Genomic DNA, 22,176 nt, shown 5'->3' with positions numbered 1-22,176 from the left:
GTCACTCACACACTTCTAGAAAGATCAGAGTCTACACAGCAAGGCTGAAAGTAATCAAAAGATGTGCATGTTTCAAAAACAGTGAAGTCGGACCTGCCTCGGTGTAGACTTGGCTTGCCTAGTTCATACGTTCCCCACTGCACAGCCCAGTGGCTCACCAGCAATCCCCTACCTGCTATGAAGCAACACAGCACACATGCCTTTTTTCCTTTTTTCTCTTCTCCTTGGAACTGAGCCCCTCGTGGCATTTGGCAATGAGCTGTGGCTGAACTCTCCTGAAGAGGCCCTAGTTCCTAAGAGCAGACACTGTCTACTGCGTTAGCTGAGGAGAAGGACGAGGTCCTGGGGTCCCGTCCACAGACCACCCCGCCTCAGAACTGCAAACGCCTGGGTCAGATGCCTGCCTCCGTTTGCTTTGCCGACGCGTAGTTCAGTGCTGGACGGGTGTGCAGAGCAAACAATTGTGCCATTGTTCAGGTTTTTTTTTTTTTTTAAAAAGATAATTTTCTACCAAATAAAAGAAAAAAGAAAGCCCCCTTTAGTTTATGTAATGTGTTAAGTTTGTGGAGTTCTGCGTGCTCAAAAGCTTGTGATGCTCAAAGCCAGTCTGCGAACTGGTTCTAGCGCTTTCCTGCTTTTAAGTGTGCTAGGGGAGGGGTTGTTAGCCTTCTCAACAGAAAAATACTGCAAGTTACCATGTGTAAAAAACTCAGAGGGCCTGAGGGAAACAAACACAAAACAATGCCTAAACTATCTCAGAAACCACCATGGTAGTGAAGCACGGGAGAATGGCCTTTGGGGCGCCCGCTGGGCTCGGAAGGAAAACGGGTGGTGCTGAAAGGTGCTGTCCTCGCTGGCAGGTCACTCAGAGTTAGATTTTGCATACATTATAGAGTTCTGTTCCACGGGTAAGGGCTTCACCCAGGGCCAGGGCTGCTAACAGTCTCTGCTGGGTTAGGAAAATGGCGTGGGATTCACGAAGGTGTCGAGCTGTAAACGGTATCACTGTCCACTTGCTGGGAGCAGATTTGGCAAAGGGTTTTCTCCGTAGGTCTTCTGTCAGTGTGAGGGTCTAGAAGAGAAAAGAAACCCAGAGTTCTTAAGGGCGTTCTGAAGCTGAGAGGACGCAAGCTGCGGGCTGCTGCATCACCCCCTGCTCCCCTGAGCGCCGAGCCCAGGCTCTGTGTGGGGCAAGGCTGTGCCGCTAAGCCTCCCGGGTCTGAAATCAAGGACAACGCAGAGAACTGCTTACCTGAGTTCTTATCACAGCATCCTAAAGCTACAAGCCCAAAGGAGCTGGTATCACATACTCTGGAAAGACCACCCCCCCAACAAAAGCACACAGGAGTGGTTTTTGTGGGTCTTGCTAAGTTAGGGGCAGCCACGGTGTGGCTCAGGCTCTGGCCTAGGTTTTAGACAGGCAAGCTGGTCACCCCGGGCACACAGCAGTGCCTCTGCGGTTCTCCCGATCAGCCCAGGGGTGAGCGCATCTTACTTGGCAGCCATGGCTTAGGAGATCCCATGGTGGAGGACCAAGTCATGTCAAGTGAGCTATCTTAGGAATTACACTTTTTGTTTGTTTTCTCAAGACAGGGTTTCTTTGTGTAGCCTCGGCTGTCCTGGAACTTGCTTTTGTAGGCCAGGCTGGCCTTGAACACACAAAGATCCACTTGCTTCTGCCTCCTAAGGACTACGATTAAGGAAGTGCGCCACCACCGCCTGGCCTCCCACAGACTATCTTGTTAACATAATTATTATTCTGTCTCCACAGTCCTCAGTGGAGGTCTTCCCAGAGCACCGGAGTCCAGGGAACCCACTTAAGAGCACTGGCTGCTCTTCAGAAGGACTGGGGCTCACTTCTCAGCACCCACATGGCAGCTCCCAACTGCCTGTAACTCCAGTTCCAGAGGCTCTGATGCCCTCTTCTGGAACCACACATGTGATAAACCACACACATATGGCCAACACTTCTAAGACATACAATATAAATAAATAAATCTTAAAAAAAGAAAAAGGACCCTCAGAGATGAAGTTAAAGGAAATCAACACGACAGGCCTTGGGCGACAAAAATTCTGTTGTCTGTGGAGACACTGCTGGTCGTCCTGGGAGCAGGGCAGGACACGGCAATAGAAACTTGGCACCAGAGCTCCGTACGGCCATCTTCCCAGCAGGCACGTGACTGAGTAAGAGAATCCCATAAACTCTCACACAGGGCGGGGTATCCACCCCTCCCCCCGTGAGACTGCTCCGTGGCTTCAACCCTTTCGGGACTGTCAGAAGGACAATCTTCCTCTGCCGGAGTTAGCACCCTCGTCATATTTTCCCTGGTGACAGCTCTGAGGAGCAGAAGGAAGGATGTTTTTGTCAGAGGCAAAGGCAGTAACTGAGGAAAAGGAGGACCCTGTCTTTCTGTGGATCCTGGTTTGGCCGAGGACTTTTTCTGGCAGTATTCTGCTTTGTGAGGCCACTGGACACTTTTACTTTGGCCTATAAAATAACGATCTGTTAGTTCCCGAGGGATAAAAAGCTAAAATAAACCCCAGACCCGTTATCTGTGAGGACCATGGCCAGGTAGAGACACTGTTCTATGCCTTCTACGTGGCTCCCGAAAGCGTGATCCAATCCAGCACGAACACACAGATAAGTCCTTTGAAAAGGATTAGGCATTTCCCTTTGCAATGCGAGCTAAAAATCACAGTCTAACATCACTATGACATTAATCATCGGGGGACTAAGTTCCCCAACTCCCAATCCTGACTTTCTGTAAGTGCCTGGGGACAAGTGGCAGGGTATTACCTAATTCAGACCCCTCCCTGGTTCCCTTTGGTGCTAATTATTCTGCTGTGAAAACTAGTGCATGATGGGAAGATGACATACTTCATTCCCCAAGAACAGAGGCTGAGCACGTGGCCTGAACAACTTGGGAGGAAGCATTCAGAGTGTACCTAAGCACCCAGTAGGCCATCATCTAGTTAGGACTGGCCATGGCCCTGAAACTAGGACATGAGCCGCACCATAGCAGTACAGAGTCACAGCTATCGTCCCCAGGCCATCACCCCCCCCCCCCCCCCCCCCCCGCCCAGCTCCCTCAGTAAAGGCCCAGCATCCTCTGGGAATGTCATCATTAAGAAGAAGAGGCACTAATCATCACTCTCCCCTTCCTGCAGAATGGGGCGGGGCCACCTGTGACACTATGCGCTGGAGTTCTCTCCAGGGTCTCAAGCAATGCCTCCTGGGGAGGCCTATGCAGGAAGCTGCCTCTTTGTCTGTGGGCTGAGCCAGGAGGGCCAGAGACAGCTCCTACAGAGGGCATGTCTCACAAAAAACCCTCACTACATCCCACTGGGAGGCCATGGCTCAGTTTAGTTTTTCTTTTCTGTGGTAGAAGGAAAACAGTGTTAAAGAACCAGACACATGCTGAGGAGAAACACAACCATCCTAACAGGGAAGGCCTTGAGGACTCAGGTGAACAAAGGAGTCCTAAGGAGATGGGCACGTGAATGTCAGAAGAGCTTCTGCAGCTCACTGCTGGCACTTGTCCACCAAACAGGAACTGAAAAGGAAGGGGGCAAAGTGACAGGACCACCACTAACTGGGGATTCAAAGACGCTTGGATTGGATTGGTGGGAGTTCCCGCTGATTTAGCTAGCTCTGGGGCTCGTGGACGTGTTGATGCCCCTGTAGCTAAAAACCAAACCCAGACTGTAGAAGGAAGCAGACAGCTGAGAAACTTGACAGCTAATACTCAGCAGTTTCTAAGCAATACGCCAGTTAGCAATTCAGAGACGCTGTCCTGTTTCCCAGGGACTCCCCTGGGGAGGAAGAGGAGGCCTCCTCTCTCCTCACTACCGCCATGTGCCATGTGTGAAATCAGGCTGTTGAGTCAAGGAAAACGAAGCGGTGCATTCTAAAGTGTCTGCCGAGAAGCAGGACCCCTGCAATCCTGGCATCCACGAGGAAGACAGGGTTCTGCCTAACTATCACCACCATGCCGCGCGCACGACGTTCTAAGAAAGGGAGACGCCTCCCAGATGACATCAAACAGAACCACCCAATCAACTTGAAACTGGACACGGAGCATAACTGTCCTCCCACAGCCGACTCCACCATGACAAGCCTGCATTTGTCAGCAGCCTTTTTATCTTGTTGGCAAAGGAGAAAGGAAGACCCCAATAACCAAATACACCATGAGGGAAAGGAGAGTTGGATGAGACAGACTCTCATGTCCACAAACCTATGAAGGGTAGCTAGCAACCATCTCCTGGCTAGAATTCTAACTGTCTGGAAGAATGTCTGCTTGGAAGCAAAGGTGAAGGAAGCTGGGGGCCAAGGATGGAAAACTCAGGACAGAGAAGGACGGGATCCTTTGACTGACAGGGCAGCTGCTCACAGTTCAGGGAGCAGCTGTGGGTTTCCAACTTTCAGTATTTTTGCTGGAGCACAAAGCAAAGAAATGCCTGCCTGGACCACTCATCAGCAATCTGTGACACTCAACAAAGCCTTCCATGCTGGTGCCACCCTAGGCAAACCTTTTTGTGAACCTTTTTGTTTGTCTGTTTGTAGACAGGGTTTCTCTGTGTAACTTTGGAGCCTGTCCTTAACTTGCTCTGTTGAGGCTGGCCTCGAACTCACAGAGATCTGCTTGCCTCTGCTTCCCGAGTGCTGGGATTAAAGGTGTGCCCTACCACTGTCTGGCTGAGTCTTTTAAAAAAAAAATGATTTATTTTTATTTTATGTGCATTGGTGTTTTGCCTGCATGTATGTCTGTGTGAGGGTGTCAGATCCCCTGAAACTGGAGCTACAGACAGTTGTGAGATACTCAGTGGGTGTGAGAATTGATCCTGGGTCCTCTGAAAGAGCAGTCACCATTCTTAACCACTGAGCAATCTCTCCAGCCCATTTTTGTGAGTCTTAAGTGAGGCAGCCACATCATGTAGCCCAGGCTGGCCTTGAACTTATGCTCCCGTCCCCACCTCCCAAGGGCCAGAGTTGTGGGCATCTGTGGCCACACCAAAATGCTGCACCCCCTTTGAAACACTCCTGAGACGCCCCCTGCGAAGGTAGACATACGTACCACAGGGAAAAGGGGAACCTTGCTGATTTTTCTTTACCTTCTAGGTCGGAACAGGTGAGGGAGTCTAAAAGTAGGTAGTGGTACCAGCACTTTGCCTGTGCACATCTGCTGCTGGGCCTACGGCTGGCTACACAGTGTTGTCCAGAGACGGGGTGGGGAGTAGCCATCTGAATAAAACCCACCTAGGCAACTGCTGTTTGGAGCTGTGGTAGGCACTGGAGACTTTATGAGAGACAGACAGGTAAGAACTTCTAATCGCACAAGTTTCTATTTGGTGGCAAAGCCTTCCAGAGGGAAACCTGAATTTTGTGTAACCAACCCGGCTGGAGGAATGAGTGTGTTCTAAAGAGAGGTTTGTGCTCTACCTAAAGAATGGACCCCAAGAAGTAACGATCTCCCCAGGAATCTTCTGCAGAAGAGGAAGGCTGATGTCATCAAGGTCGGTCAGGGGAGGAACTTACCTCCAGGAGAAATATTTACAACTAGCCAGACAACCTGGCAGGGGGCACTTGGCAGTGAGCCAGTGGTGGGCAGGGACCACTATTACCCAGGCTGCCCAGCAAAGCACCTCTTCCTATTTGAACCCTGCCACCACAGGCCAGGATTCCTGATGCCAGTCCTGGGTCCCTCTGCCCAACATGGCCACGGAAAACAAATCTCCCTTTCTGCTTCTTACTCTTGTCTCCTTTAACTGGTGATTGCGGACAGGTGGCTGAACCAGGTTGCGGCCCCTCCATCTGCTAACACGAGCTCTTCCTACCAGGTCAGCAAACACGGGAAGAGAGAACACTTGGGGTAGCGTGGAAAGGGAGCAACCTGCACACATTACTTAAAACCGAAAAGCTCAGCTTGCAGAAAAGCGGGTGAGCCTGTGACAGGCGGGGCTGAGCCACGACTGCTGTCTCCTCAGGAGCACGCGGGAGCCTCTCAGGTGTCAGGGAAAGCCTCCAGGGCCTGGCTGGAGGGCTGGAGACAGCATCCTCAAGAGCCTTTGGCTTTCAGGACATTTTGACGCCTGGACTTGTCTGTCTGCCCTCTTGGCCAGCCTTTGTGCTGTGCTGACAAAATGCAGGGAGACCGAGAGAAGGGACAACCTTCGAACTTCACAGCTGAGGGCAAAGAGTGGTGCCAAGGATACTGACGGCTAAGGACAGCAGACAACAGCCTGTCGCCGCCTTGAAGGAAGGCGAGGAACTCCATGTTCTCTTGCACATGCGCTGGAGTCTTCTGAGTCACAGAATATACAAAGTTTGGGATTTGATTTTTTTCAAAAGAACCACTTTTGCCAAGTGTGGTGACACATGCCTTTGATCCCAACACTAGGGAGCGAGTGGAATACAGATTACGGTGAGTTCAAAGCCAGCCTGGTCTACAAAGCAAGTTCCAGGCCATCCAGGGCTATGTAATAAGATCCTGTCTCACAAAACAAAACGAAGAAGCAACCAACCAAACAAACAAAAAAACCCCAAATCAACCAATCAAAAAAACCCAAAAACCAAACCAACCAGACAAAAAGAACCACTTTTATGGGTGTGTGTGTGTGTGTGTGTGTGTGTGTGTGTGTGTGTGTGGCGGTTAAGATCCTCTCCTGATTGTGGCTAATTACCCTTAACTATAATACCCCAAAGTTTCACTAGCACAGCCCTGTGGGATCAAGCCTCACCATCCTCCACGCCTCCCACCTGGGTGCTGAGATGAGCCACACACTCACCTGCCAGTCATCTCGGGGACACTTGGCCCAGCCTGCTCTCCTCCTACCCAGGTGAATCACCAGCAGGCTTCACTCTGCCTTCCCCGGATGCTCGTCATTTCTCCGCTCTGCCTGGCATCTGGCACTTCAGTACTCAGTGTCCAGCATGCCTCCCCACACCCCTAGCTCCCAATACACTGAATTCCTTGAAAGCGGGCCACAGTCTTTACAATGACTCAAGCGCCAGGGAACACCTGCTATTCTAAGAGCGCCATCTTAGACACAGCATTTGCCCTCAAGCAGCAGCAGTTCCTGTGAGTGGAATAAATCGTCCTGATGTCCCAAGCAGCCTGGAAAGCTTCTGAGTAGGCTGGAGTGGCCCTTCCTTCCTGCCCACTGCCCCCCAGTGTCCTTTGACTCTGCTGCTTTTGGGACCTCTTCAGACAGGCCACGAGCGAGGCTCGCTGGCATGCAGGCAGAATCTACTGCTTGAAGAACAGAATCCAAGATTTGTAATGCTTCCCGGGGAGGAGGGTTTTTATGAAGTTTCTAAAATTCCTGTTTCGGGTAAAGTTGAAATTCAAGGCATATTTTAACATTCAATGGATTCTCAACTATGTAATAATTAGTCTTCCTTGGGTTCTGTACACCCCACCATATAAAGTCCTCAAATTTCTACATGAAGAGTCTCGCTACTTTGTCTGAAGCTGCTGTCACAATGAAGTGATCCACCATTTACAGAAGGGAACAGGAGCCCTGAAGAAATGCTTACAGACATAAACCATGACCTGAAGAGTCCCATTGACCTCCACTGGGTGTGACCCTAGGGTGAGGTGGGGTGAATTACGGCAGTATCCAGGTTGGGGGTGCTCGAGATTTCCTGAGGGTGGGTGGACCTGAGGGTCCAGTTGCCAGACACAGAAGACAGGGTTCACCAAAGTCATCTTCCTATGTCAGACAAAAGCAATAACAAACCAGCTTCCGCAGAATTCAAACTATACATCCACCTGTAAGGTTCGACCAGGACTCACAGGTGACACAGACAGTGGCCATGAACCAACAGAGGGAAACCAAGAGGGAGCAGAAGAGGGGAGTTGATGCCAAGTCTGCAGGAGACAGGTGGGCAGCCGGGCCAGGTGTGCTGATTCCAGTAGGAGGCGAGTCTTGAACGTACGTTCTCATCTCGGCACCACACTGTCCACCTGCACCACACAGGGCAGCCTGACGGGAGACGGGAACTCAGCTGCCTCTGGCAAGGTATGCTTTGGTTGAGGCACTCAGCGGCAGGCAGCGTTTAAGCTCCACCGTCCAACAGGTTCATCACCACATTTTTGATTATTTATAATTTGGTCTGTATGGCTTTCTGATCATTCCCTGAACACACAAATGACCAACAGATGTTCCATTGAGCCATTGGGCCATGTTTACAATTGGAGGACCAACAGAAAGGGTAAGGACTTTGACTTTGAACATAAGAAGGCTAAGAAAGCACCTGGCTGGGGTCTCCTTGGCTATTAACTTCCCTAAGGAACTAAATCAAACATTCCACAGGGACACAAATATTTCGCTGAAAAAAGAAAACAAGGCCTGGGCTGCTTTCACCAGAGAGAAGAGGGTGAAAGACTAGCACAGGAGAAAAGGGAGGAGGGAAAGAGGGGACATGGCAGCACACAGACCTTCAATCAAATCAAGACTGACAAGTAGAGCCTGTCCTTTGGAAACACTGCAATCACCATGCGACTTCATGACCAAAGACTCTCATCCTTTAACAAATGAACATCATGGGCTTAAAGGTCACTAAGCAAACAGAAAATCTAGAACCACAGAGTAAGAGCCACATCTCTTACTGGGAGAGAAGGAAATAAAAGCAGACCAGATAGATTCATGCAGTCCAGTTCCCCAAGACCTGGAGCAGCCTAGAAGACAGCCTTGCCTCTCAGATGGTCACCCAGCAGAGACTTGCAGCCTAAAGTACTGTGACTGATTTTCTGACCCCCAAACCATGTGGTGGCCAACCGGTAACTACCAGCTTTTAGAGGCCAGACCAGTGTGAGCATCTGCCCATCTGAATATTTCTTTCTGCGTCCACAAAAGCCCCAGGAGGCTGGGAGAACCTCTGCATCCCTACCTAGTGCTCAGAGATGCCTGACAGTGAGGATGAGGATGGGAGATCCAGGTTCCCGACAAGCTGTGGACTAGTTCAGGTGGATCTGAGCAAAGGAAGCCAAGGTTTTTCCCAAGTGGCCTGGTCCTGGCTCCACTGAAGACCCACAGCAGCCCAGGGAAAGGTGGGGCTCTCCTTCGGAGATGCTAATGGGATGCTGGGGGAAGGTCTGAAACCTGGCAAACAGCAGCCTCTCTAACTTGTGGCCCCAAAGGGGCAAGCGGACTTGGAAGGCTCAGCTCAAGTCTCACCAAACCTAAACTAGCTTTAGCTGTCGAGGAAGACAGCTGCGTTTTGCCAACAGCGTAAGACTGGCTCAGTTGCTTCCTACAGTCTGAGAAATTACGGGATCACTTAAAATCACAATCAACATCAAATAACTCCTTAATAAAATGACAAAACACAGTATCCCACAAGTTAGTTTTTTACAAAAGCTAGCTCTGTACAGGAAGTATAAACGCTGCCCCACTGTCTAAGTAAGCCTGGTGAGACTGGATGCTGCACAGCCACGAAAACGCAGACACCTGCGAAGGTTGGCCTCTCTGCCAACGACCTCAAGCCTGAGTGGGCTGCAGAGAGGGGGTTTAAACCCGCAGCTCCCCTAAGAGCAAGGCGGAGGTGGGGGTGATGTGCTGCAGAGGGTGCTCATGTCCAATCCGAGAAACTGGCCTAGAAACCAAGCACTCAGGAAAGGAAAGGGAGGTCCTGCTGAGTTTCTAACAAGAAGCCAGCCCCTGGGCTCAACCTGCACTTTGACCTACCTGCATGGAGCGCCTGTAGAAATAGGGCCTTTATTTTTATGCTCACAGGAGAATAAGTGGGAAATATGTAACAATGGAATCGTCTGCAGGGGTGGCCGAGAAACGCCAGCATGTTAAGGCAGTCATACTGCATAGGTCTGTGGCTCGGATTCCCAGGGAAGGCAAACAGTTGCCGCTACTGCCACCTCTTCCCATCTAGGCCATGCAGCCCTGATTCACCGTTCTCTCCCATGCCAGAAGGTACTCAGACAAACTTCATTCACCGAATCCTGGCTGTTCTTGAGCATTTCCACCCACATGGGGCCTGCCACACGGCAGGGCTGTGAAGGGCTCGCTAAGTGCCCAGGGAAGTTCACAGTCATTCAGAGAGCTGCTGACTATCAGAAACACCCGGGGCAGGGTTTCTGGTGCTGTGGGTTTCTCAAGGAAAAAAGATTTGATTCAAGATATTAAAGATGTTTATCAATTTTCCTTTACTGACATCAACATTATAAAGATTCAGTCAGAGCCGGACGGTGGCTCACGCCTTTAGTCCGAGCACTCTAGGAGGAGAAGCAGGCGGATCCCCGAGTTACCAGACCAACCTGATCTACAGAGCAAGTTCCAGGACAGCCAAGGGCTACACAGAGAAACTCTGTCTCAAAACAAAACAAAACAAAAACAAACCAAAACAAGAAAAAAGAAAAAAAAAAGAGCCAGCTGATCTCACCACGGATGACAGAGCAGCTTTGCAGGAAACCGAGAGGCAGACGTCTGTGTGTGGGTGCTGCTGTGACCACAGGGGCCAGCAGGGTTCATTCTCCACACAGCACAGTACAATCTGTGTTCACATTCCCTCAGATGAAGTGATCGATATCAAGAAAGATGTAACACTGATAGCCACTATTACCTGTATTTTGTTAGAATTATCTCCTAACATAAACATTAAAGACATGCTAGAAATACAATAATCAAACATTAGTCAAACTGGCATCGCAGATTCGCCTCTTTGGGCAAGTAGTCTAGACATCAATCCTAAGTTCTAATTCTACACACGCATACTGCCAGATCTTTCCAGTTCTGCCCCTCACTGTTCATCCCAGCGGGACTGGTTAGGTTTCAAGTTTAAGCCACGCATATTACACACATTTAAAAGGCTCCGATTCTGTTTCCCATTGACAGATAGAAGACCAGTATCCTCAGACTTATCACTCACATAGCTAACAACAGGAAAGGGAGCAATTCCTCCCATCTCCATCTAGCTTCCCCTAGTGGATGTTTTCCAGTTGTGTTTTTTAAATCACAAAGTAGTTTACATATAAAACTACATTCTGAATTCTCCCCAGAGGGGTCTCCAAATACTAAAGGAAGAAGAATAGCAAAAGATCTTGTTAATTTGGAAGTCGATTTTAAGACAACGGTGAGATTTAAGCAGATTTCTTGTGGAGAAGATGCTTGTCAGACTCCAAGGAGAGCCACCACACCACCTTCTCATGCACGTATGCCAAGTCCGCAAGCACCTGGAAGAGGCCGCTCTACCCACCCAGGGGCAGCACTCAGAACACAGCTGTGTTTCTTTGCAGACCACTAGGAGATGGAAGGCTTTTCTCCAAGCCCTAAAACAAATGCTACATGGGAGACTCAAGCTCTCCAGAGATTCCTGTCACAGAGGTTCTCCAGTAAGATGTCACCTAGCCAGAGCCGCTCCATTAGCCCAGCGGGGGCCACGTAACCTGGTGTGGGCACACTGCACACCAGTTTGGAGAAGTAACAAAGCAGAGGCAAGCCAGGAAGAAGGGGGCTTGGGATGACTTGGGGGAAGTGAAGCTGAGTGCCTGCCTTTAGGCCTGCTTCCAAAATTCAAGAGAAACCTTTAAGAAAGTGGAAACAAACTTAAAAGTTAAAGAACAAAGCAAAAATCAACTCCCAGTACTTTTGGGGTCACACCATGCTCCTGATGACTGACAGAATTCTTTCTAAAACAGGATGGAAATTCTCTCCCAAAAAAGCAGACTCCCCCAAGTCCTTTCCCTTTATCCCCCACTTAGGGTATTTCTTCTCTTGTCCTATGGACATCCCAAGATAGACTGTTTTCAGGAGAACTGAGCAATTTTTTCCTACGGTTTGTTTTGTTCTGTTTTTAGAAAGGGTCTCGTATGTACATCCCATGCTGACTTTAAACTCTTGATCTTCCTTGCCTTAGCCTCTCCAGTGCCGAGATTACTGGTGTGTGCACAGCTGTGAGTGCACAGTTGTGGCCTTTCCTTTATTAGTGAGTGTATAATGTGTGCAGGTGTGGGCATGCGCATGCCACTGTAGGTGTGGAAGTCAGAGAACAACTTTCAGGAGTTGGTTCTCTCCTTCTGTGGGTTTGGGGGCTCCAGCTCAGGTCCCAGCTTATTTGGCAAGGCCCCTTTGCCAGCTAAGCCATATTGCCAGCCCTCACTTTATTTTTAACAGGGAAAAAAACAAATCAAAACAAAACCCTCAAATGTACCTCCTTAAAATGTTCTAAAAAGTTAAATAACAACTTGAAGTTTCACTGGGGTATAATGATGAAATGTACTGTCTCCAAAATAGAAATTATCACTAATCAAAGTTCATCATATATTTAAATCTCCCTTAACAGATTTTCAGACAATTTTTTATAAACACACACAGCATGCTATTCAACTAGAAGGGAAATCTACACTGGAAACAGACAAAAACTGAAAGCACATTTTCTGATAAACTCTTTCTAGTAAAGCTAGGAAGTAACCTTCTTAATGATGGACAAATTAAATTTTCTTATGTCTTCAGAAACCACAATCGCATTCTTTTTCAAGGAAGACAAACCATTTATTCTTCCAAAATCTGAATATCTACATTTCTAAAGCCCAGCTCAGGTCTGGTGGCAACGGGCTGGCAATGTCCTTCCCTCAGCTTCCATCACAATATTCCTACCAGCGCAAGGCTATTAAATGGCCACAGCAGATGTCTGGGTTTCTATCAGGAGCCTGCTTGTGCCTGGGAAAACTGAGCCGCTTTAGACTCAGAATGCTCCACATCCCCCTTGACAGCTACCCGGGGAGGGTTTCAGTGAGCTCACCATGGGAGACCCTTGTAATTCCTGCCCCAGGGAGGAGGGTTAACAAGACTGGGGTTAGGGATTTGAGCTTCTTTTCTCTTTTGTACTGTTTGAAGGAGGTGTTAAGTAGCTTGCTGAGATTGAAATTTAAAAAAAAAAAAAAAGAAGAAGAAGACAGGGAGCTGAGGATACAGAGCCCTTTACCACTGGGCATCTGAGGCACAGAGGGAAACAAGCCAGTTGGCAGAAATAGCCAGATGCCCCTCCCTAATCCAGGAGAAGAGCTGCAGGGAAAGTCTGTCCATTATTCACACTCTGGCCCAGTCTAGCGTTTCTTTGTTCCTTTTTCTTTTCTTTTTTTTTCTTTTTTAACCATTTACAAACACTAAGAACTATTATGGATCTATGAACTATGGATTAACTCTATGACCTGAGCAAAGTAATTAAGCCCTGTGGCTCCCTGCCTGCTCACTTGTCAGTCAGCATGCTGCACCGAGCACAACATGTCAACCTGGGGCGGTTCCACAATCGCACTCTTCTGTGCGTTCCATTCTGGCAGCAGCCCTGTGGAACAGCAGGACCCTACCTTCCTTGTCTAAACTGCGAGAGTGAGGCTCAGGAGCTAAACGACAAGTCCATCAATGTAGCCTGGGCTGGACCCTCATGGCCTCATGATGCAGCCTGGGCAAGCTTCAAATGCACTCCTCCCTTCTCTGCCTCCCAAGGGCTGGGCTGCAGGTGTGTCCCACCTGCCCAAGTCCATTGCTCTTCTCCTAGTCAGAGTCTGCTGCTTCTATTACAACAGCATTATAACACGGCCATTTAAGGGAAACGGCCATACTCCTCCCTGTGAGGTGTGTGACCTAAGAACACACCATTAACACTCCCAAGTGCATCCATGCAGTGAGAGGGCTGCATCAAGTGACCCCTGGGCAGTCAAACAAAGACAGAAACGTGCCATGAAGGAGACGGGGCTCCAGATGTGAGCCCCGATAGACACCAGCTCAACAAAACTGACTGAGCCAGAGGGACATCTTATCTGTGTACGTTGCAGCATGTGCTTTGTGGTAACGTGTATCTCTGTTAACGATATTAAAAATTTGTAGACAGTCAATGCTGATGAGAACTAACTGCTGAGTGTCAAATACGTTGAACAAAAAAAAATATTAAGAACCTGAAAAAATAAAATAATGAAAAAAGTTGCCACTATCCACAACTAGGTCATTCAGTAAGTACCTGCTATCATGTATAGGTTCAGAAACAAAAAGATATATAAAATACCTCTATAAAACCATGTATTTTTCCAACCTAATTTGCTTTTTAAAATGATTTAATTCTGAGCAATAATGAGGCCTTGCACTGTGAAGACTAATCTAACAGATCCAGCTCCATATGCCGCCGAGTCCACACCTATAGTTAATCGGCAGTCATGCGAAACATGACTTTTCTAGGGCGTGAAGACCCATCACGCAGAAGAAAACACTGAAACTCCCTGGGCTGGTATGCTTAACCTTGACCTATGACATATGTGTCTCCTTTCCTGACCTCTCATCCCCCACCCACAGAGGACGGGAAGCCTGTCTTGGCTCTGAAGGCAGAGGATATACAGAGTGAGCTCTCTGTATGGTTGTTCTTTAACCGAGGACAGTTGTGCACCCTGTCTGGTCTGCTGTTAAGACTGCTGATGTCACAGCCGCTTCAGCTTTTCCTGGGCTGCTGAGACAACAGCAGACAGTCACCCTTGCCGCCCCCACCTGCTGCTCCTATGCATGGCACTAGGCACTGACCTGCTTTGCCCACTTCCCCTTTCCTCAGTGATCCTTCAGCCTGGCACCCAGCTCTGAGATGAGGCCTGCTTAGCACCAGTGAAGTTCCCCACGTTCAAACCAACAACGCTCTGTGTGGAGATGAGGGAGTCAAAGTTAAAATCCAACCCATCAGCGTCCATGAGTTCACTACGGATAATGGACTCCATGTCACATTCCAAGCTCCCATTGAACATGTCCAGGTCCAAGTCACTGGGGAACTTATCATGGCCCATTACAGGAAGGTTTGCATTCGCTGAGTACAGTGAGGAGCCTGAGAGAGAGTCCGAGAGGGTTTGCATAGACTGGCTGACGTGAGACGGCTGCTGGTGTTTGGCTGACCCGAGGCTGCTGGAGTCACTCAAGCCCAGGTTGCTGACAGAACTTGACAAGGCACGGCTGCCACCAAGAGCGCCCTGGGTTTGGTGCTGGTGGTGGAGCAAGTTCTGATTGACCAAACTCCCCTGGGTAGGCTGGGCAGCAAAGGACATCATCGGGTCATTGCGAAGCATCACATTCCGGCGGGCGTTCTGGGCAGACACAGCAGTGCTGGCCTGAGACATCAAGGGGTCTGACTGGGTCATCATGACATCGCTGTGGCTGAGTGAGTCCGAAGTGAGCAGGTCTTGGAGTGTCTGGTTGCCATAGTGTGACATGGAAGAAAAGGTGGCTGCCTTGTTCTCTTGGATGGTCTGCATGGGTGACTGGCGCAAGGAGTTCAGGGATGAGGGCCCAAACACGGTGCTGTTGAAGGAGCTGGTGGGGGAGCCTAGGCCAGAGCTCTTAGCGGTGTACGGAAAGCTGGAGCTCCGCTGCATAAGCCCCCCGGGAGGTGACTGCTGGGACGGTGGGAGCGTGATGTTATCGAGTAGGTCATCCATGAGGTTGTCAGCCAGCCCATCGTTCAGATTCATGGTGCCTGCCATGTCAGTCAGCCGCGGGAGCTCCACAGTACACGGCTTGCTCACAGAGGGTGACAGGCTGGCAGAGTTGCTATAGAGCATGGGGGAGAGCGGAGCATCGTCGTCCTGGACATCATCCAACTCTGTGCTTGCCAGGATGGGCGACAGGCGGCCGCTAACTGTGCTGGCGTTCGAATTGGTTCGTGAGCGGAAGTCTGTCCATGCGTCCAGCTCATCGCTGCTGCGGGAAGTGGGGCTGCCGGGCCACTTGGGGAGCTGGGAAGGGCTGTCGTCTGCTGACTCTGGGGCAGCCTGCAGGGCCGCCTTCTTCTTGGCAGCTCGGCCACGGCTCTTGGTGTACTTGTTGCTGTTGTCCATTGAGACAGCCCGTCGGCGGGGGGCCTTCCCACTCTTCCCCCCATCAGGGTTGATAATCCACCACGAGCTCTTGCCGGTCCCTTCATTCTGAACTCGCATGAAGCGGCTGTGCAGTGACAGGTTGTGCCGAATGGAGTTCTGTAGAGAGAGGAGGTAAAATGGAAAATGTGAGCCAGGATGGTCCAGTCCAAAACAGACATCCAAAAAAAAAGATTCTTTAAAAGAAACATCATTTTGGGGGGAAATGGGAGGGCATCATGTATGTACACAGACATCGGAGGACACCTGTGGAGCGGGTGCTTTCCTTCCACCAGGTGAACACTGAGAACCGAATTCAGGTCGTCAGGTTTAACAGGAAAAGCTTTATCCACTAAGCAATCTTGCCAGGTCAGCTTCAATTTTATAGGCCGGCATTTCTAATTTTTTTTTAAAATAACAAACACCTTTGTAACTTTGAAGAAAGCACCAGGTTAAATGGGGAAGGCTCATGTTGGGAAGGCGGGGATGCTGAAAACACCAGAGCTCACTGACACTGCTTTCCCAAATTCCCAAGTTTTGTTGCACTTTCAATAATTATATATTTTTTTTCCTTTCTTTTCTGGAGATGGTGTTTTTCTGTGTAGTCATGGCTGTCCCAGAACTAGCTCTGTAAACCAGGCTGACCTCGAACTCAGAGATCTGCCTGCCTCTGTCGGAATACTGGGATTAAAGGCGTGTGCTATCATGCCCAGCCTGTAATTATATTTCTCATTACTATAGTTCACACTGATAATTTATTACCATGCCACTCCCTCATACTTTGCAATAAACCTCCAGCTCTCTGAGAAAACAAGTCACCTTGGTGGCTATTCTGCTCTCAGTCTTCGGCGTCACAAGTACAGGGCCAGCAGTTCCTTCTTAAACACTGCTATCAGACTGTGAAATTTTACTTGTCCCCTCTAGGGTCCATCCTGCCACAATTTCACAATTCATCATATAACTTCTGCAGCTATGGAAAGGGTGGGGCAGGGTTTTCAGGGACCACGAAGGAGTAAGTCTCTCATCTGGAAGAATTTACATCATTTAGACCTTCTGCACCCTCAGGAACTATGGGCTGGGTAACTTCCTTCCAGAGAGCACAGCGTGAGAGGGGAAGAGTAGTCTGCAGTGCAGGAACCTGACAGACGCTGTGCCAGCTGGGTGGCCAGGGCTACAGCAGCAGGGCCTAGCACACTGCTAGTGCACATCCTAGATAAAATGCACTGAAAAGGACAGCTTCTCCAAAACCTAAACCCCAGACTAATCGTAACAAAAACGTGAATCCCACGTAATGGACAATTACAAAAGCCAGTTTAGTACTCCCAGCACCATTGAAGCCAAGGAGAGATGAAGGGAACATGGTGAAGAGTTAATGTACCCTGGGTGGGATCCCACCACAGAACAAACAAAACAAAGCAGAAAAAAATTGGGAATTCTGAGTAGCATGTACAGACTTTAGCTCATAATACTACATATTGGCTCATCCACTGTGACACTTTTACCAGGACGTAGGATGTTAAGGTGGGGACACTTGATGATAGGTACATGTGGATCTGTTATTTTCACAATTTTTCTATATAACTAAAACAAAAGCCCCCCCCCCCCTTAAAGTAGGGTAAGCCCCTTCAAAGTCCTAATGATTTGAACTTACTGCAAGAACTTCGTCTTGGCTTAGTGGATACACCCAGTTGTCAAGGATAATCAGGCCCAGCCATATCTCTTGTCACTGGCAGACCATGTGATCTCAAACAAATCATTTTATCTGTCTGCAAAAGCAGCAGGTTCCCATCTTCATCACGGCCATGATAACATCCAGCCAGCCCTCCCTCCCTGGATGACATAACCGTGACAGATGATAATGCACTTCAGACACCAGGCACGCCATGCAGTCGGGGTTTTTACTCCTCTTATGAAGTGCAGGTCCATAGTGAAGGGTGTTCAGAGCCTAGGAAAGCCCATTCTAATCTGTAAAATGCCTTATGTACATGCAGCAGGAAAAAGAGTTGAAGGTGTTCCCACATCTGGAATAGCACCTGCCGGCCAGATGAGCTATTATTGGCACGGTAAAGACGAAAGACATTGCCTAATACTGCATATTAAGTATGAACAATTCTAAAAGTCACATTTAAAAAGAATTGGCAACCATCAACTGTATTTATGTAGAAGATACAAATACATGTGTTCTACCAGATTGTTTTTAAAACACAGAAAGTCAACAGGATTTTGTCATAAGTAAATAACTCAAAATACACACGGTTTCTAACGTACATTCCTATCCAAGAAGGGACTGTAGTTCAGGCTGGGCAAAGAAAGAACACCAGCAATTATGGTCATGGCTGCCATTTCCACAACTGCATCAAGATGGGAACGGTAACAAGCAGCACCTTCGGGGCCCAGTGAAGCAGGTGTTGCCCAGGAGACTACATACCCTGCTCTTTTCACATTCAATTTTTTAAAAAGAGTAATGGCATGTGTACTAATGGTTCAGAAATTTTATTTCTTTGAAGCCGGATACTTTCTGAAGAGGGTAACATTCCTGACGCGCACTTGCAGAGAGCAGGGCAGTCCTCTTTCTGAGGACATGGGTAATTCAAAGCATTCAATAAAAGCATCAACACAAACTTCAGGGCGAAAAGAGAGCTGGTCCTGAGGCTTTAGGGGCGCAACGCAGACAGCCCCTAATTCCTCCAACCTGGTAGCCTCCTTTGCTGTAAATTCTGGGAAGAGTTCACGTGAGTACAACAGAGTACAAAAACGAGCAATCTCAGACAGTCAGCGATCCTCTATAATGGTGGACAATATTTGTTTAATGTCTTTTACTGCTACCAACTCTAAAACCTACCAAAAGACCAATGAAACGTTTTATGGATTTTTCTGATAGCCATCTGACTCTAACCCCCTAATGACGTAAATGTATAATTTGCTGCAATCACAAGTATCAAACTTCTGGAAGGGCCTGGAGCCTGGCATAGAAGGCCAGCACCACAGGGTGACAGAGCAGGGATGGATCAGGAAGACTGGTCTCCTGTCCTGGTCCCTAATTACAAAGTGGAGATCTGAAGGGAAGGTATGCCAGATCACAGCACCGCTGGCTACTGAACCTGAGTCTTAGAGTTAGTTACTGCCTCCAATCCTCACCACAGGGCCGAGGCAGTGTAGCAGCGCCCCAATTTTGCACATGGAGGCTCAGCCTCTGAAATATGAACTAATAAAACCCACCAGCCAGTGCGCAGAAACCAAAACAGAAAGCAAGTTTGTCAACCTTCTTGCAAAAATGTAATGCCTTTTCCATGGCCTTTCTCGGGCCTACCAGCAGGTTAATGAGAAGTCACCATTTAATGTGCTTGTGCCAGCAGTTCAAGCAAAGCACCCAAAACAACTCTGCTTGAAGAAAAAAAGAGAAACACAAAAAAATCTAATCTGCGATTTTATTTATGAAATACTTTGAAATTTAGAGGCCTTTCCCTAATCTTTGTAAAAAGGCATTTGGTTGCTCTGGCGTCCTCTTCCTGAGGAGAGGCAGGATGTATGTCCACACTAACAAGCAGGACCACCTGGGTTCCTACACAAAGCCCACCTCAGTTAGACATGGCTTTTGTGGCCAGTCTTCACTGGGCTGTCATTTTAGAGGGTCACTAATGGCGGAACACATTCCCCGAGGGAGGCTCATTATCTAAGTGCCCAGGCAGGTTTTTCCAGCTACTTTATTACTAAGACAACACAAACAAAACTGGGCCACACCGCCCAGATAGGCCAATCCCAGCAGCTTCTCTCCGGTGCAGTCTGGCCACCTTCCATTTATAAAATCCATAATCTGAAGGAGGACACCGACAAAAGCCAATAAACGTAGCTCACCTGTCCATTACTGTTCAAATGCCCTTGCCCTGTTGGCTAGACGCCACAGACATATTTTCCTCAGAGTTCAGAAGTCTGATTAGCTTTCCACCTCAGTTTTATTAAAACAAGAAAGATTAAAACAAACAAACAAACAAAGGCTGGGTAAAAAGCCTCAGGACCAAGATTTTTTTTACACCTTTCTTGGTAACAAAGGTGAAAACCTCAGTTCTGTAAGATTCCCAGTCCCATTTTAATCTCAGGAAAATGATCATTAAAAATATCCTACTGTATAGGGGCAGTGATGATGCACACGCCTTTAATCACTGTACTCAGGAGGCAGAGGCAGGCAAATCTCAAAAATTCAAAGCCGGCCTGGTCTATAGAGTGGTCCAGGACAGCCAGGGCTACACAGAGAAAGCCTGTCTTGAAAAAACAAAACACCCAAACCCAAATCACACCACCACCACCAAACTACGATTTTCCATTAATTTATGTATCCTTATAAGAAATAATTTAAATTCCTAAGGTTTTACCTTAGTGTGGAGAATGGGAGCTGAAGATGATGAATAAAAGGCTTGATGAAAACCCGAGTTCTCTCCAGTATGATTTTTCTAATCCTACTAATCTTCCATATACAATTTGAAGTACACTATGAAGTTGACTTGGCCAGAAAACTAGGGATATGTTTTCCTTGGCCATCCCATCACCACATTTACTAGAGATGCCCAGAAGTGACCCCACACAGAGCCTTGTGAGCAGCTCTAGCTACTGAGAGATAAAGCTTCTGATGAGTTACAAGAAGGCCACGAGTATCTCTAGGAAGAAACTGCTGCTTCATGGGCAAACACGCCAGCTCTTCCTCAGTTTGAACACTGAGATTTATAAAACCTTAAGAGATGTCTACAGTTTGGGAGCAAAGCTAAGAATAACACCCATCTCAGTTTGTGCCAGCCTTCACATCTATGAAATAGCTCACACTGAACAGGCCTACTAGACCTACTAGTAGGTCAGACCCCTGCTAGATGGAGTTACCTAGTCATCGAGCTGGCAAACCAGGTCCCTTGATTGTGGCTGCAATTAGTGGCATACTGTTCCAGAGATGTGTGCAATAGGTGTATGGAGGAGGCACAGTCACGCGGACTGCACTCTGGGGGCTACTGCCTAAAGATCCCTATGCCCGGCCCACCTAAAAGACGTTAGCACAAGATGACTGCACTGAGTAGAATCTGATCATTATTCTCTTGATACAATGAACAGTTTTCTGTTGCAGAATACATTCATTGCTGATGCTAAGGTGTCCATGACCCTTAAATATATGCCAAATCATTATAAGACAGGTGGACGGACTCAAAACAGAATGGGAGCCAGAAAGCAGCCTAGAGCTGCGGAGTATCTACCTCTCCTTTACAGAGTGGGCGGGTAAAACAGCAAGGAGAGGCAGTCGCGGAGGAAGACAGCAATAGCGATGCTGAGACAGGCCCCAGAGCTCCGAGCTCAGCCTGTCTTGCCTGCAATCTGAACCTCAGCTGCCCCTGTGGAGAAGCCAGGATCAGAGGTACTCTCTCTTCCTCCGGGATCCTTGTGAGGATTATAGGAAGCTCAGCATGCAAGACGCCTCAGCCTCTCAACAACTGACAGACGCCACACACAGAACCTTAGCTTACTATTTACGTGTGCTTTAAGTCACAACAGGACAAGGTGGTGTCCTCCAAGAAAGAGTTACAAACTTTTAACGGTTGTTAAGGTGCTGTGCCAGTAACTGGACATTTCTTAACTGCGGCTACTCTGCCTCTGCTTCAGCTCCTTCCATGCCATGTTTACCTTGTGGAGACTCAACTAACCCAGACACCAGCTGCATGCGCTTTCTCTGGAACACAGAGAGGGCTTGTCTGGAAGCAACATGTGGTATCAATTTATCTTTCTCAGCAACAACCAAGAGAAATCTACTTACTTTAAAAATAAAAAGGTTGTGTAATTTAACTCTTAAAAGCCCTGCTTTTTCGCAAAGAAGACAGTTCCTCCTCCTCCCTGTCTCCCTTTTCTAGGCTGCATACAGAGAAAAAGAATGTGCTACAGTTGTCATCTCAGGAGCCCACTGCTCTTTAGGAGGGGCTCAGGAGACATAGCGAATGGCTGGTTTCCAAGAGCGCTCGTCTGCGCCTCGTGTGGAGCATGCGTTTTGTCTCAGGGCCTGTCTTGTGGGCACTGACGATCTAGAACAAACTTGTACAATGTCTGGATTCCAATGCTTGCTCCTGGTGAGCCACAGCAGAGCAGCAGGGTCAGCTACAGGATAAGGTGCCTGGGAAGTGCCCATGGCTAGGCTGAGCGGGCCTCTCAAAGGTAGTTTCGGACAAGACTCTTGGTTTCACTCAGTAGCAACTCTCCACTCTGGCTGCCTATTTGACTCTCCCAAGGAGACCTTCCTCACCCATGGCCCAGAGCTGATTCAGTAGTTGTGGTGAGGCCTGGACATTCCATTCCCCCACCCTCACCCCCA

The 22,176-nt window shown here is 48.5% G+C and overlaps 1 protein-coding gene across 1 annotated transcript in view; it reads right to left on the bottom strand.

Moving 5' to 3' along the window:
- Positions 1–932: 932 nt before the first annotated feature.
- The window catches only part of Foxo3 (forkhead box O3), an 88,812-nt gene continuing 67,568 nt past the window's right edge, over positions 933–22,176 (bottom strand). The window contains exons 3-4 of the mRNA XM_085690805.2: positions 14,524–15,959; positions 933–1,072 (exon numbers count right to left, since the gene is read on the bottom strand). Of these exons, the coding sequence (XP_085546931.1) occupies positions 14,559–15,959 (1,401 nt within the window). The 3' untranslated portion in view covers positions 933–1,072; positions 14,524–14,558. The remainder of the gene's footprint in view (positions 1,073–14,523; positions 15,960–22,176) is intronic.

This window comes from Myodes glareolus, chromosome 1 (genome assembly GCF_982192425.1).
Source record: "Myodes glareolus chromosome 1, mMyoGla1.1, whole genome shotgun sequence".
NCBI lineage: Eukaryota > Metazoa > Chordata > Mammalia > Rodentia > Cricetidae > Myodes > Myodes glareolus.
This window is presented reverse-complemented; position numbering and strand designations above follow the sequence as displayed.